The sequence below is a fragment of the Stomoxys calcitrans genome, chromosome 3, assembly GCF_963082655.1.
Source record: "Stomoxys calcitrans chromosome 3, idStoCalc2.1, whole genome shotgun sequence".
NCBI classification, from domain to species: domain Eukaryota; kingdom Metazoa; phylum Arthropoda; class Insecta; order Diptera; family Muscidae; genus Stomoxys; species Stomoxys calcitrans.
Window position 1 is genome coordinate 121,144,267 of NC_081554.1, and position 18,214 is coordinate 121,162,480.

Here is an 18,214-nt window from a genome sequence, read left to right on the forward strand (position 1 = left end):
CCATTTATGGAAGGTTTATTTAAGGGAGAGTAAAATAAAATAGATTAAACTAACATAAATGTGAAATAAATGAATAAAATAAAACCAAATAAAATGGACCAATTAAATACTACGATCAGAGAAATTTGTTAGCATCCATTGTTGTTTAGATATTCAACAACTTTGTGAGGTTTCGTTCAAAATGTTATAGTTTTTATACCCTCTACCATAGGATGGGGGTATACTAATTTCGTCATTCTGTTTGTAACACCTCGAAATATGCGTCTAAGACCCCATAAAGTTTGTATATTCTAGATCGTCATGTCATTTTAAGTCGATCTAGCCATGTTCGTCCGCCTGTCCGTCCGTCCGTCCGTGCGTCTGTCTGTGGAAAGCACGCCAACTTTCAAAGGAATAAAGCTAACCGCTTGCAATTTTGCACAAATCCTTTTTATTAGTGCAGGTCGGTTGGCATTGTAAATGGGCTAAATCAGTCCATGTTTTTATACCCTCCACCATAAGATGGGGGGTATACTAATTTCGTCATTCTGTTTGTAACTACTCGAAATATTCGTCTGAGACCCCATAAAGTATATATATTCTTGATCGTCGTGAAATTTTATGTCGATCTAGCCATGTCCGTCCGTCTGTCCGTCCGTCCGTCCGCCCGTCTGTCTGTCGAAAGCACGCTAACTTCCGAAGGAGTAAAGCTAGCCGCTTGAAATTTTGCACAAATACTTCTTATTAGTGTAGGTCGGTTGGTATTGTAAATGGGCCATATCGGTCCATGTTTTGATATAGCTGCCATGTAAACCGATCTTGGGTCTTGACTTCTTGAGCCTCTAGATTGCGCAATTCTTATCGGATTGGAATGAAATTTTGCACGACGTGTTTTGTTATAATATCCAACAACTGTGTCAAGTATGATTCAAATCGGTCCATAACCTGATATAGCTGCCATATAAACCGATCTTGGGTCTTGACTTCTTGAGCCTCTAGCGTGCGCAATTCTTATCCGATCAGAATGAAATTTTGCACGACATGTTTTGTTATGATATCCAACAACTGTGCCAAGTATGGTTCAAATCGGTCCATAACCTGATATAGCTGCCATATAAACCGATCTTGGGTCTTGACTTCTTGAGCCTCTAGAGTGCGCAATTCTTATCCGATTGAAATGAAATTTTGCACGACGTGTTTTGTTATTATATCTAACAACTGTGCCAAGTATGGTTCAAATCGGTCCATAACCTGATATAGCTGCCATATAAACCGATCTTGGGTCTTGACTTCTTGAGCCTCTAGAGGGCGCAATTCTTTTCCGATTGGAATGGAATTTCGCACGACGTGTTTTGCTATGATACCCAACAACTGTGCTAAGTATGGTTTAAATCGGTCCATAACCTGATATAGCTGCCATATAAACCGATCTTGGGTCTTGACTTCTTGAGCCTCTAGAGGGCACAATTCTTATCCGATTTAAATGAATTTTTGCACGAAGTATTTCGTTATGATATCCAACAACTGTGCCAAGTATTGTTTACATCGGTCCATAACCTGATATAGCTGTCATATAAACAGATCTGGGGATTTGACTTCTTGAGCTTCTAGAGGGCGCAATTCCTATCCGATTTGGCTGAAATTTTGCATGACGTATTTTATTTTTACTTTCAACAACTATGTCAAATAAGGTTCAAATCGGTTCACAACCTGATATAGCTGCCATATAAACCGATCTGGGATATTGACTTCTTGACCCCTCGAGGTCGCAATTATTATCCGATATGCCTGAAATTTTGTACGATGGATCCTCTCGTGACCTTCAACAAACGTGTTTATTATGGTCTGCATCGGTCTATAGCCCGATACAGATCCCATATAAATCGTGCTCTCTATTTTACTTCGTGAGCCCCAATGGGCACAATTCTTATACGAATTGGCTGAAATTTTACACAGGTCTCCAACATATAATTTAATTGTGGTCCGAACCGGACCATATCTTGATATCGTTTTAATAGCAGAGCAACTCTTTTCTTATATCCTTTTTTGCCTAAGAAGAGATGCCGGGAAAAGAACTCGACAAATGCGATCCATGGTGGAGGGTATATAAGATTCGGCCCGGCCGAACTTACCACGCTTTTACTTGTTATATAGCTGCCATATAAACCGATCTTGGGTCTTGACTTCTTGAGCCTCTAGAGAGCGCAATTCTTATCCGATTTTATTGAAATTTTGCACGTAGTGCTTTGATAGCACTTCCAACAACTACGATAAGTATGGTTTTAATCGGTCCATGGTTTGTTATAGATGCCATATAAACCGATCTTGGGTCTTGACTTCTTGAGCCTCCAGAGGGCGCAATTCTTATCCGAATGGAATGGAATTTCGCACGACGTGTTTTGTTATGATACCCAACAACTGTGCCAAGTATGGTTTAAATCGGCCCATAACCTGATATAGCTGCTATATAAACCGATCTTCGGTCTTGACTTCTTGAGCCTCTAGAGGGCACAATTCTTATCCGATTTGAATGAATTTTTTGCACATAGTATTTTGTTATCATATCCAACAACTGTACTAAGTATGGTTCTAATCGGTGCATAACCTGATATAGCTGTCATATAAACCTTCCGTTTGCAACACATCGAAATATTCATTTCCGGCCCTATAAAGTATATTTATTCTAGCTCCTTGTAAAAATCTAAGACGATCTAGCCATGTCCGTCCATCCGTCCGTCTGTCTGTTGAGATCACGCTACAGTCCTTAAAAACGAATATATTGAGCTAAATCTTCACAGATGTCCATAGGCAGGTTAAGTTCGAAAATGGGCTATATCGGATATCTTCATATAGCCCCATATAGACCGATCTCCCGATTTAGGGTCTTAGGCTCATAAAAGCTATATATATATAATCCGATTTGGCTACAATTTGACACAATGGCATGCGCTAAGGTTCTCATCATTCGTACCGAATATGGTTCAAATTGGTCTTTATCTTAAAGTAGGTCGCATGTACACCGATCACCCAATTTAAAGTCTCAGGCCAATAATAGCCGCATTTAATGCCCGATTTCGCTGAAATATAACACAATGAGCTCTGTTCGGCCCTTCGACGTCCGTGTCGATGGTTTAGATCGGACTATATTTGTGTATAGGCCCATATAGAATGATCATTTCCCGATTGAAGGTATTTCCCTCATAAATTACGCATTTAGTCCCCGATTTTGTGGAAATAAAGTAGAGTGAGATATGTTCAACCCCTACACATCATCCTTGAATATGTTGCAGATCGGATAATTTTTGGATATAGCTGCTATATTTTTTCCCTTTGGGGGTGTTTTGGGAAAGGTGTGATGCTCTAAATACAGGGTCCTACATTTGGATATCAAATAAGTATTCTACTCCCAAATACCTTTATTTGAGTCCCATATTGCGATGGTCACTAAAAATTGCTGTTTGTGGGTTATTTCGGGAAACCCCAGAAAATTGGTCCCGAAAATGGGCATCAATTCTTGCTCTACCCCCCAATACCTTTCATTTAAGTTCCACATTGACATGGTCGGTAAATATGCCCAATTATGGGGGTTATTTGGGATTGAGATGGTCCTCCAAACACTAAGCCCGGAAAATATAAAAGCAACATTTAATTTTCATTTATTTAAACCCTATATCATTGCCCCCAAAATTGGATATGAAATTCGTTTTCTAATCTCATGTAAACTCCTTTTTGCAAAAGTCAGCAAATATGTCCGGTTCGGGGTTGACTCTAAAAACTATGAATATTTAGTTCCACTCTCTTTAAGACCCAAATTGTCTAGGTGAGCAAATACGTCCTATTTGGGGGTTGTTATGGTGGTGGGACGTCCGCTAGACAGTTGGCCCCTAATGTCGATATCAGATACGTGATCTACTCCCACATACCTTTATTAGAGTTCCGCATTTCCATAGTCAGCAAACATAACCGGCTTGGGGGGTGTTTTGGGGGATGGGCGGCCACTCAGTGAGTTTGCCTTGAAAATATAAATCGGCTTCGTGTTCCACTTTAAAAACCCTCTTGTTTGAGCCTCATATTGCAATAGTCATAAAATACTTACTATTTGGGTGGTATTCTGTGGGTGGGGTGGCCCCATAGACACTTTTCGGAATATTGATATCAGATTCGTGCTTTACTCCCAAATACCTTTCATTTGAGTCCCATATTGCATTGGTAGTAAATTTGATCCCTTTGGGGGATGTTTTTGGTGTGAGGCGGACCCCCCAAACACTTGGTCCCATATTTGGATACCAGATTCGTATTCTACATTCATATACCTTTATTTAAGCCCCATATTCCCATGGTCAGTAAATAAGTCCTGTTTGGGGGGTGTTTTGGGAAAGGGGTAGACCCCCAGAAATGTGGTCCCACATTTGGATAACAGATTCGTATTCTACTCGCAAATACCTTTCATTTGAGTCCCATATTGCCATGATCGGTAAATATGTCCGATTTAGGGGTGTTTTGGGGGTTGGGTGGTGTTGTGGGGGTGGGGTGGCCTCATAGACACCTTTCCCGAACACTTTGATATCATATTTATGCTTTACTCCCAAAGACCTTTCATTTGAGCCCCATGTGGCTATGGTCGTAAATGTGTCCCCTTTGGGGGATGTTTTTGTGGAGAAGCGGCTCCCTAAACACTCAGTCTCATATTTGGATATCAGATTCTAATTCTACACCCAAATACCTTTTATTTAAGCTCCATATTTCCATAGTCAGTATATAAGTCCTGTTTGGGGGTTGTTTTGGGGAAGGAGTGGACCCCCAAAAACGTGGTCCCACATTTGGATATCAGATTCGTATTCTACTCGCAAATACCTTTCATTTGAGTCCCATATTGCCATGGTCGGTAAATATGTCCGATTTAGGGGTGTTTTGGGTGGTCCCCTTAGCACTTGGTCCGACATTTGGATATCAGATACGTTTTCTTATCCTGAATACCTTTCATTTGAGTTCCATATTGTCGTGATTGGTCAAAATATATGTTTGGTAGGTTTAAGGGTGGGGCAGCCCCCCACTAGGTACCCCATCCGAAATTTGAATACCAAATTTTTATTTTTAGGTTACAATATGAGAGCACACAAAATTTCGCTTAAATCGCACCACCTATCTCCGAGATCTGGCGTTTCTGAAAATTAGTGTAAGGGGGAGGGTCCAGAGTTATCCATTAGGCGGTGGATGATCTGGGTCTGCTTCCGGTGGAGCGGCAGATCTAGAGCCCGGGAGTAGGCTTAGAATGGACTCCAAAGACCCAACAGCTGCGGTGGTGGTATCAGGCCGTAGCAAGTTGTTTGCTACTGAAACCTTGACTGGTGGAGCGGCTGCTCCAGGCTCCATAAGCCGACAGACAACTGGTCAGTAGGGGCTTTTGACGAAGACATCTGGTTCGAGTTTTAAGGACAAGGCCGAACCTATTCTTTCCTCGCATGCTTATAATTTGACTAGGCCATCGGCCTTCCCCGGCAATCCAACACGCACTTTAAGAGGTTGAAATAATAGAAGACGCATCGCTCTCAGGATTATTGAGAGGCTTGTTGCGAATATTCCTAAGACTCTCACTAATAGGCAGAGAGACTCCCTAAGTCGGGCTCCGGAATTCGCTGAACAGGCTACCCCAAAGATTACACGTCTAGATTCCGAAATTGTACCGCAGCCAGCCAAAAGGCTGCGGTCACCTAGAGGGCATCCCATGCCTAAAACTAGGGCGAACAACAGTAAGATGGGTCCAAGAACCTTTGCTAATGTCGCTAGGGACAGTTTGGTTATGACAGTTGTCGACAAGGGAAAAGAACAGGGCTGCATACCTAGGAATAATCGGAGTGGGATATTCAATGGACAGTCATCAGTATACACCGATGTCCATGCGGAATTTACTGGGTCTCCTCCAGTTTGTACCGACGCAGGCTGGTATCGATGCCCATATAGACTAATTGCCTTCGTCTGGCGGATTGCAGGAAAATATTCCTTCTCGACCAATGGCGCATGCTTGGATACCAAGGATTCCCTCAGATTTTGAATCGATACTTGGAAGACTAAGGAAATGTAAACCCATGGGCTGGAAGGTTGGTAGATTGGACGAGGCTGATGGTGACCGGAAACATGCAGTATTCGTTCTAAACTCCGGCTGTAGACCGGCGCAGACCTCAATAAGTCTGAAGGGATCGTATTCTACGGATTTAACAAGTTGAAACTAAAGGTCTATAGAAGCGGTGGGGTTGGAAAATCAGGAGACGACTAAGCAGTTGTTGCTGAACACTTGCCTAAGGAACTATAGACCACATCGCTAATGTCTGGCGGATTGCAGGAGACTGGAAATCCCCCTGCCACAATCAAAACAAGACCCGATAAAGCGAGAGGTTTTGTCGCATGAATGTGAAGAAGTCATTGGTGCAGGACTCAATACCGACATAACCGTTTCAGATAGTAGGAGCGGACATATTTGAGTGTGCTGGAAGGAATTTTATTGCAAGAGGGACTCGTATTCCGGGATGTTGTTTGCGGAGCCGATTATTGAGATGTCACGTCGTCGTGTGATATCGATTCGAATAATTACATTGTTGCAGCAATGGTTCGCACCCGTTTGAACATGGCGAGGAAAGTAAAAGCAGCAGACACAAAAGATGGCAACGGTATACTCCGCTCGACTGACCCAGCTGATTGATGAAAGCACTTCTTGTTCTGATGATATAATGGCGCAGTGGCAAACCATTGCCCATTCCATAGAAAAAAATCTGTATTTCCGCACCGGAAGCCTCCCCCAAGAAACCCATGGTTCGACCAAAAGTGTCAAGATGCTACTGAAGCCAAGAATGCGGCATACAGAGCAACCCTGCAATCAGTAGCAACGCGCCAGATGACGGAGACGTATCGGGTGAAAAGGAGAGTGGAGAAACGTCTACTCCACAGAAAGAAAAAGGAAATGGAAAGACATTAGTGTGAGCGAATTTAGATACACAGTAGTCAGAATGAAGTCCGGAAATTCTACCAAAGAATTAAACATCAAACTGATGGCTTTGGTGATATGGAAAGAACATTTTACCAAACTGCTACTGTACGACGTTGGCGGCGAAGAGGATACCGCAGAACCAATCCCTGATGATGTTAGAATGTTTACCTTCTAGTCAGAATGAGGACCAAGTAGCTGTGACCCGACTACAGAACAACAAGACAACCGGAGCCGATGGGTTACCCACTGAACTATTTAAGACGGGAGGTGACACGCTGATAAGCTTACTTAATCCAAAGTACCATCTTTGCTTTATCTCAAAACTGAAGTCATTCGTTTCGGTTACGGCGGTGCAGAGGTAGATAAAGTTGTGGTTCCCAACTTTCTCCATTTTCTTTATCTGCTCGGTTGTGCAATCCTTTTTGGGGGTTGTAACTATCCATTTCGTCTTATCTCCATTTACTGCCATACCAATGGGGCCGAAGAGATTTCGAAGTTATTTCAGTTGTAAACCTTTTTCTTCTTTGCCCACTAATTGTTGTCAAATGACACTATGTGCAAAATTTCAGCCAAATCAAATGTAAATTGCGCCTTTCAAAAAGTCAAATAGGGAGATCGGTTTATATGGGAGCTATATCAAGTTCTTGACCGATTTGGGCCCTACTTGGCGCAATTATTAAAAGTCATTAACGAACCCCATGTGCGATTTTAGCCATATCAAACAAAAATTGCGTCTTCCAGGGGCTAAAGAAGTCAAATCGGGAGATCGGTTTATATGGGAGCTATATCCAAAACTGAAACGATATGGCCCATTTGCAATCCCCAATGAACTACGTTAATTTTAAGTATCTGTGCAGAACGACTCAGAATGTCGAGACGAACAAGAATATATATACTTTATTGGGTTCTAGATCAATATTTCGAGGTGTTACAAACGGAATGACTAGGTTAGTATATCCACATCCTATGGTGTTGGGTATAAAAATAAATTTATGGCAATAATCCTACTTATGCCAAAACCATTAAATCCAGCTTTCTTCCCTAAATGGTCATAAAATATTAAGAAAATTGTTTTTTTGTTGTAGGGGCTCAGGTAATAAAAATATTTTTTTTTAATTTTTAAAATTCAAAATTAAAAAAAAAAAATCCTACGTTCTTTAAATTATGAGTATATAAAATTTCATCAAAATCGGACAACAGAATTGAAAGTCAGGTGTAATAGGTAAAAATTTTGTCTTTGAAAATATTTATTAAAATTTGCCCAAAGAAAAAATTTTAGGAAAATGTAGTTTGGGACAGTTGCGCATAATAAAAGAACTTTAAAAATGTTTATGCAAAATGTAGAGTCGCAAAATACAAAATGTTAATGAAATTTTGTATTTAAAAAATAATCTCGAGGTAAGGTTGTTTTTAGAGAGCTTATTCCCTAAAACCTTGGTTGTAATTTAGTGTTTAAAAAAATTTTTATTAAATTTTTTTTTATAAAAATTTTGTCTTTAGAAGGAATAAAATTAAAATGTTGTGGTAAAAAAATGTTTTCTTGTTTTTTGTGGATATATTTTTTTTCATAGTTCTTTTTGTTGTCTATGCGTTCAAGGTCAATTATTTTTGGCTGGCATTTACCACAGGGGTTAGAAAAAGATTTTAAAAGACATTTGTCTTTAAAAAATAATTTCGAGGGGCGTCCAGCCCGTTTTTGCTAAGAATTAAATTTTGTTTTTGCTAAGAATTTGTCTTTGTAGAATATTATTAATATGAAATTCTGTCATTTTAAAAAATGTTACTGAAATTTTTTTTGTATAAAATATATTTAATTTAATTTTTTTCTTTAGACAAAATCATTTTGCAAAAGCATAAATACCAAATTGCAAATTATCAGTATTTATGCTTTTGGACAACATTTTTCCATAGATTTGAACTCCTCACTTGTTGCACCACATAAATAGCATCTTTTGACTGGAGTCTGTGTGGGTGATTGAATTGCAGACCTTGTCATCTATCATTACTAACATAAGTTTGTGATTTATTTTTAAGTTTTTTTTTTCATCTTATGGTAAGAGAATTAATAAGATGAGGTGGTAATTAGGTACCACCACTGTGGAACAGGGTATTATATGTTTGTGCATTTGTTTGTAACGCTAAGAAGGAGAAGAGCTTGATCCATTGATAATTATACTGATCGACTCGGAATCACTCAGAATTAGCCATATCCGTCTGTAAGGTACAGATCGTATTTGTTGTATTATTATTATCACTTTTTTGGCCCAAGAACGATTTTGATTTTGATAAAAATCGGTTCAGACTATATGTATAGCTCCCATATATATGTATCGCCCGATTTGCACCTAAATGGCCGTAGTAACTACAATTTTCAATCGATCTGCACAAAATTTGGCACGGATTGTTTTGTTACTGATCTTAACATATTTGCAAGATTTCATCACATCAAAGTCGGTTAAATTTTGGATATAGCTCCCGATCTGTTCGACTGTTCGAAAAAAGTCAGTTCAGGTTTAGATATAGCTCTCATATACATATATCTATTGCCCGAATGTATAATTATAGGGTAGATGTAGGGTATTATATAGGCGGCTCCGCTCGACTTTTGCCTTTCCTTACTAGCTTTCAATTTGCGACGTGATTTCAGATGTTATATGCACCGCAGAGTCATTTGTATTACCACCATGAAATGCTTGTTTTTAAAGAATATCCTGAACTTCCCTCACGAGTTGTACATTTGTTTGATATTCTGTTTCACCGCACCATCTATGCAAGAAATGGGCTTTTAACACGAACTTTTTATACCCACCATCATAGAAGAAGGGGTATATTCATTGAGTTCAATTGAAAGTTAATTCAATTGATTCAATTTCCGACCCCAAAAAGTATATATTGGGTTCCCTAAAAAGTAATTGCGGATTTTTTAAAAGAAAGTAAATGCATTTTTAATAAAACTTAGAATGAACTTTAATCAAATATATGATTGCCATTTTGTTCGATAACCTTTTGCCATCTTCCTGGCAAATGTAGTATTCCACGCTCATAGAACTTCTGGCCTTTATCTGCAAAAAACTGAACCAAGTGCGATTTTATAGCCTCATCATTGCCGAAAGTTTTACCATTTAAGGAGTTCTGCAAAGATCGAAATAAATGGTAGTCTGATGGTGCAAGGTCAGGGCTATATGGTGGATGCATCAAAAGTTCCCAGCCAAGCTCACTCAGTTTTTGGCGAGTGACCAAAGATGTGTGCGGTCTAGCGTTGTCCTGGTGGAATATGACATCTTTACGATTGACCAATTCTGGTCGCTTCTCATTGATGGCTGTATTCAATTTGTCCAATTGTTGACAGTAAACATCCGAATTAATCGTTTGGTTCCTTGGAAGCAGCTCAAAATATACCACACCCTTCCAATCCCACCAAACAGACAGCATAACCTTCTTTTGGTGGATATCAGCCTTTGAAGTGGTTTGAGCTGGTTCACCATGCTTGGACCGTGATCTTTTTCGACTAACGTTGTTGTAAACAATCCATTTTCATCTCCAGTTATGATTCGTTTTAAAAACGGATCGCATTTATTGCGTTTAAGGTGCATATCACAAGCGTTGATTCGGTTTGTTAAATGAATTTCTTTCAATACATGTGGTACCCATATTAAAATTGACGCCAAACACACAAATGTAAACAAAATTTCGCGCACTTTTTTTCTAAAGCAAGCTAAAAGTAACAGCTGATAACTGACAGAAGAAAGAATGCAATTACAGAGTCACAAGCCGTTGAAAAAATTTGTCAACGCCGACTATATTACTACTATATTACCGACAATTACTTTTTGGGCAACCCAATATATTCGGATCGTCGTAAAATTCTATGACAATTAACAATGTCCGTGTGTCTGTCTGTCCGCCTGTTGTAATAACTCTACAGCTTTTAAAAATCGATGCATTGAGCTGAAGTTTGGCACAGATACGTCTTATTGCTGCACGCAGGACTATATTTGGATATAGCTGCCATATAGACCGATCCGCCCATTTTTGGTCTTAAACCAGCTGCATTTATTACCCGATTTCGCTGAAATTTGAAACATTAAGTTCTTTTAAGCCTCCCGACATTCGACCCAAAAATGGTTCGGATCGGACCATATTCAGATATAGCTGCCACATAGACCGATCTGCCGATTTAGGGTTTGAAGACCATTAAACCTTTATTTATTGCCCGATTTCGCTGAAGTTTGAAGCACTGAGTTATTTAAAGGCTCCTGAGATCTGTCCCTAATATGGTTCAGATCGGACTTTTTTATTTAGATATAACTGCCATATAGACCGATCTGGCGGTTAAGGATATGAAGCCCATAAAAGCTGCATTTATTACCAGATTTCAGTGAAATTTGAAACATTGAGTTGTTTAAAACCTCCCAATATCCACCTTGAACAGGATTTACGTCGGACTATATACAGATATAGCTGTCATATAGACCGATCTGACAATTTAGGTCTTAAAAGCTGCATTTATTACCCAATTTCGTAGATTTGAAGCATTGAATTGATTTAAGCCTCCCGACATTCGACCCAAATATGGTTCAGATTGAACTATTTATATTTAGATATAGCTGCCATATAGTCCCATCTTCCAATTTAGGGTCTTAATCCCATAAGAAGTAGGTTTATTGCCTGATTTCGCTGAAACCGAAATCTTAATATGAGTTCTCGGGACATGAATAAAATATGATGGAGTCCCGCCACTTTTTAGAAATAACAATGGATATGGAAGTGGAGTTTTAATAAAATAGGATGATTAATATATCCATGGTGGTGGGAATCCAAAGTTCGGCACGGGCAAACTTAACACATTTTATTTACAACAGACTTCAAAGGGAGTCAAAACCATGCATTGATTTAAGCACAACGAAAGAAATCATTAAATCCATTTTATATTATATTTTTTCAAATATGTAATTCTTAATCATAATATATTATTGAGATTCCATTACAGGATATTGTCCGGCTTGTAAAGCATTTGACTGGTTTCCTGTATCGCGATTTCATTTTCGACCAAAAAATTAACAGCAGGAGATATCAAATTGATCATGGTGCTTTACAACCATTCCAACTTGAGTAAGTTGTAAACCACACATCTGAATTTGAACAAGGCTCATAAGCCGATTTGATTCATAAGCCCAAGTAAATATAATCTATATATGGATAGAAAATATTAAAAAAATGATATTAATGACATGTATTAATAAATACCATGTTTACATTCTACAATGTCCTCCAATTTGTTGCGTTTGGCATTTATCCACTCTATTTGTTCACATACGGCATATTTCTGCATTACACTATTTCAGCTCAAAAATTTTCACATTTTCATTTTTGATTCATTCGTCAATACACAATTTATGCTATTAAATAACGATTTAATTTGAACAATTAAAAATATGTTCAATGTATGTCTTTTTTACCAATCAATTAAATCAAAAATAGTTAATGCAATTAAGGATTTGTTTGAAAAGATTTTGATAAGTCAATACCATGTTTAATCGGTCAAATTTAGATTTATATTTTTTCTGTGTAGGCATATAATTTTTACTTAATTTATATTTGTTGTTTTTTTATCAATAACTAGCTGACCCGGGCCCGCTCCGCTGCGCCTTCTTTTACTTTATATGGAACAAAAGTTTCATTGGAATATTTATTTTCGACAATTGAAGAGCTTTTAGTGAAATACCATGCTAACATGACTAACAGTTTAACAATATAAGTGCCTTTATCTGAATTCCATATGATCTTTATTGGTCTACGAATTTAAGTTTGGATGTAAGGTGTACTCCATTCTTAAAATACTTCATTTCAGACCGATATTCTCATGATGTCTGATTTAGTGGTGTTTTCGGGGGAGAGGTGGTCCCACAGATACTTGGCCCTGAAAAAATGTCAGCATCGTGCTCTTCTCTCAAATACCATTTATTTAAACCCCATATTGTCATTGGCTTAAGAGGAGTTTACAAGATGAGGCATCCTTCAAACACATGGCCCCAAAATAGGTTATCAAATTCGTTTTCTAATCTGAATTACCTTTCATTTGAGACACATATTGGCATGGTCTTGGTGAGCAAATACGCCCTATTCGGGGGTTGTTATGGTGGTGGGACGTCCGCTAGACAGTTGGCCCCTAATGTAGATATCAGATACGTGGTCTACTCCCACATACCTTTAATTTGAGCCCCATATTTCCATAGTCGCTCGGGGCGTGTTTTGGGTGATGGGCCTTGAAAACAGTGAGTTTGCCTTGAAAATATATATCGAATTCGTGTTCTACTCTAAAAACCCTCTTATATGAGTCTCATATTGCAATAATCAGAAAATACTTACTATTTGGGTGGTGTTGTGTGGGTGGGGTGGCCCCATAGACACTTTTCCCAAATATTGATATCAGATTCGTGCCTTACTCCCAACTTTTACTTTAGCCCCACATTGCTATGGTCGTAAATTTGTCCCCTTTGGGGGATGTTTTTGGTGTGAGGCGGACCCACAGACACTTGGGCCCATATTTGGATACCAGATACGTATTCTACATTCAAATACCTTTATTTAAGCCCCATATTCCCATGGTTAGTAAATAAGTCCTGTTTGGGGGGTGTTTTGGGAAAGGGGTGGACCGCCAGAAACTTTGGTCCTCCTAGCACTTGGTCCGACAATTGGACATCAGATACGTTTTCTTATTCTAATTACCTTTCATTTAAGTCCCAAATTGCCGTGATTGGTCTAAATATATGTTTGGTAGGTTTTAGGGTGGGGCAGCCCCCCAAGGTACCCTATTTTCACCACGGGTTTTTATGCACCATCTGTGAAAATTTCAAGAAAATCGGTTCAGCCGTTTCTGAGTCTATAAGGAACACACAAACATACAAACAAACAAACACAAATTGATTTTTATGTAAAAGATTAGAAATAATTTTTTCTTTTATAATTTTTGCTTTTTTATTTACCATACAATAATAATATTTCTGAATCCCTCTATAGATTGAACAATTATTACGACGCTTAAATTAAATACTAACCTGCATGGCAATAGACTCGCTTGAGCATCGTTCATTTTGAAGGGATCGGTAGCGTGGATCATGAAGCTGCATAGCTTTGGTAATATAATTTATATAATAACTGAAACGAAAGTTGAGTAAATGTTTAATTGTGGAATTTAAACTAAAGTTTGTGGGATTTCGAATATTTAATAAGTAAGTTAAAGAAAAGACGCCGCTATAAGAGCGATATCATTATATGGACGCTGTACCCAATTATGAACCCACTTTGATGTACTATCGCAAAGGTGTTAATATGGGTAATAAAACACTGCATACCAAAGTTTAGGCAAATCCTTGCAAAATTATTGTATAAGCGCAAGTGTAAATCGGACCATGCCTGTATGTGTGCATATGTGGGCTATATCTTAATCTGTATCGGTTTTGATAAAACTCACTTGTCAACAGTCATAAGGGAGTGGCATGTGGCCAATTTCGCGAGAATCGGTTAAAAAATTATCATATTATGGCAAGTTTTCATTGAAATTTTTATGATCTGGATTTTACTAAATCCAAAAACAAATCCTGTCTGTTTGCACTGCGTTTTTGGGGATTTAAGTGGCATACACAAGGGTACATGAATGTGCATATCACACACAACCATACAAAATTCTTGAAAACATTAGCATATTTTGGTACTTTTATCGATTATTCAGCCATAAAATTGGGTTTATTTGGGATTTTAAATTATATCCTGTAAAAATAGGATTTATATATGTACGGTAAAACCTGAAAAAGAAACACAATTAATTTTCGACATCTGTCATAAATCCAGATTTAGTAGCCAATGTAAACGTACTATTAGTTGCGTTGTATTCAAACAATACGTCATGTTTCAAAATGACGCGGTTCTAAATTTTTGCAGTGTATACTATTTCAAAATGCATCGGCAAAGTATTTTTAACACAACAGAAAAGCAACGAAGCATACTTTTTATACCCACCACCTTAGAATATTCATAGTCATATTCATTTAGTCATTCCTTTGCAACATATCGAAATATCCATTTCCGACCCTACAAGGTATTAATTAATATTTCTGATCATCGTAAAATTCTAAGATGATTTAACGATGTCCGTGTGTCTGTCCGTCCGTATGCCCGGCATTTGTAATCACTCTACAGTCTTTAAAAATTCAGATATTGAGTTCAAATTTCGCATAGACACGTATTTCTTCTATGCCTATGTTAAGTACTTGAATGGGCCATATCGGACTAGCATAAAGGGTGATTTTGTAGCTATTTTCTTTTAAATATCTCACGCACGTTTCGTGGTTTGTCAAACGTATTTAGTTTGGTCTATATTTCAACAATGAATCCTCTTACAAACGAACAATGCTTGCAAATTATTGAATTTTGTTATCAAAATGAGCAAATATAGTTCAGATCGGACAATATTTAGATATTGCTGTCATATAGACCGATCTGCTTATTTAGGGATCAGTGAGAATGGAATCAGTGAGTTGTTTTATGCTTCCCGACATTCTACTCAAATGTGGACCAGATCGGGCTATATTAAGATATAGCTGTCGTATAGACCGATTTATTGATTGAGGGTCTTAAGCCCATAAAAGCCGCAGTTATTATCTGATTTCGCTGAAATTTGAAACATGAATTTTGTTTTTACTAACAATTTCATTACAATTTTGTCCTTTATATAGATTGATCATCGAATTTAGGGCTTAATCAAATAAGGTCTCAGCAAAATGTTGTCATTGCACATTACTATAAATATGAAATTTTGTCATTTTAAAAAATTTAACTAACATTTTTTGTTCAGAAAAAAATTTATAAAAATTTTTTTTTAGACAAAATTATTTTGGTACTTGCTCCGGCCCGAGGCTCCCCCACCATGGCTACGTCCCTGCAGTGAGTTATTTTAAGCCTTTCGTCGCCACACTAAAATATGGTTCAGATCGGACTATATTTAGATATAGCTGCCATATAGACCGATCTGCCGATTTCGGATCTTAAGCCGCAATTATTATGCGATTTCGCTGAAATTTGAAAAAGTGAGGTGATTAAATCTTCCCCACATCAGACTCAAATATGGTTTAGATCGGCCTTTATTCAGATGTAGCTGCCATTTAGACCGATCTGCCGATTAGCGGTCTTAAGCCCATAAAAGCTGCATATATTATCCGATTACGCTGGAATTTCTCTACAATGACTTGTATTAAGCCTCCCGTCATCCGACCAGAATATGGTCTAAGTCCCATAAAAAGCAGATTTGTTGGCCGACTTCGCTGAAACTGTGGCTTGTATAAGAGTTATCGGGACAATATACGTGTCAAATATGGTCTGAATCGGTCTTCAGCCTGATACAGCTCCCCTATAAACCGATCTCCCTATTTTACTTCTTCAGCCCTTAAAAGGCCCAATTGTTATTCGATTTCTCTGAAATTTTACAAATAGACTTCTACCGTGGTATTCAACACTCACAACACATTTGCAGCTACTCCACACTCAATAGTGTGGAGTAGCTGCAAATGCGGCCGCGGGCAGTCAACGATTTCGAGAGGAGGTGGTACTGACTCTTACTTAAATACTGAGTGTCAATGATACTCGAGATGAAAAGGCGAGTTTTTGACACCTTTAAATAACCAATGGCCAACATCAGCGTCTGTTCCCAGGTTAGTAGCGGCTGTAGGCGAGCGTCGGGATAAACGTTCGATCCCACAAAACCTATGGGGGCGCTGGGCCAGTAACCCGCCCTCATGAAATTACTATTACTCTGATGAAACAAAAGAATAGAAAACAAGTAAAAGCGTGCTAAGTTCGGCCGGGCCGAATCTTATATACCCTCCACCATGGATCGCATCTGTCGAGTTCTTTTCCCGTCATCTCTTCTTAGGCAAAAAAGGATATAAGAAAAGAGTTGCTCTGCTATTAAAACGATATCAAGATATGGTCCGGTTCGGACCAAAATTAAATTATATGTTGGAGACCTGTGTAAAATTTCATTCGTATAAGAATTGCGCCCATTGGGGCTCACGAAGTAAAATAGAGAGAACGATTTATATGGGATCTGCATCGGGCTATAGACCGATTCAGACCATAATAAACACGTTTGTTGATGGTCATGAGAGGATCCGTCGTACAAAATTTCAGGCATATCGAATAATGCGACCTCTAGGGGTCAAAAAGTCAAGACCCAAGATCGGTTTATATGGGAGCTATATCAGGTTATGAACCGATTTGAACCTTATTTTACACAGTTTTTGAAAGTAAAAATAAAATACGTCATGCAAAATTTCAGCCAAATCGGATAGGTATTGCGCCCTCTAGAAGCTCAAGAAGTCAAATCCCCAGATCTGTTTATATAACAGCTATATCAGGTTATGGACCGATTTGAACCATACTTGGCACAGTTGTTGGATATCATAACAAAACACGTCGTGCAAAATTTCATTCTGATCGGATAAGAATTGCGCACTCTAGAGGCTCAAGAAGTCAAGACCCAAGATCGGTTTATATGGCAGCTATATCAGGCTATGGACCGATATGGCCCATTTACAATACCAACCGACCTACACTAATAAGAAGTATTTGTGCAAAATTTCAAGCGGCTAGCTTTACTCCTTCGGAAGTTAGCGTGCTTTCGACAGACAGACGGACGGACAGACGGACGGACATGGCTAGATCGACATAAAATGTCACGACGATCAAGAATATATATACTTTATGGGGTCTCAGACGAATATTTCGAGTAGTTACAAACAGAATGACGAAATTAGTATACCCCCCATCTTATGGTGAAGGGTATAAAAAAACATCCTACTGACGTTGACGTACCACGCAAACGAAAAAAGGGACCATGATGTGCGGATCTGCACTTGGAATGTCCGGACTCTTTATAGAGAAGGTGCTGTATACGCTCTGGAGAAGGTATTGGAGAAGTGCAAGGCAGATACTCCCGTGCGATGAACCGCTGCCATAACACGAGGCATGAATTCGGCTGTAGATTTGTGGTTAGTCGGAAACTGAAACACCTTGTCTCCAGCTTTAATTAGGTGAATGAGAGGATAGCCACAATCCGCATAAAAGCCAACATCACCTTATTTGTGCCCATGCGCTGACGGAAGACAAGGACGAGTAGACCAAGGATATTGCCTAGAGAGAGAATACGACCGCTGCCCCGCCCATTATATTTAATTGTTGGACCAAAGAAAATATCTT

The 18,214-nt window shown here is 38.6% G+C and overlaps 1 protein-coding gene across 3 annotated transcripts in view; it reads right to left on the reverse strand.

Annotated features, from left to right (window-relative positions):
- LOC106094207 (uncharacterized) overlaps nucleotides 1–18,214 on the reverse strand; it is a 201,285-nt gene that overhangs the window by 157,696 nt on the left and 25,375 nt on the right. For 2 of the 3 annotated variants that reach the window (XM_059364956.1, XM_059364957.1), the window contains one exon: nucleotides 14,020–14,119. In XM_059364956.1, coding sequence (XP_059220939.1) covers nucleotides 14,020–14,119 — 100 coding nt within the window. Of the gene's footprint in view, nucleotides 1–13,690; nucleotides 13,782–14,019; nucleotides 14,120–18,214 lie in introns of those variants that run through there. The other variant, XM_059364958.1, reaches the window with a different exon arrangement.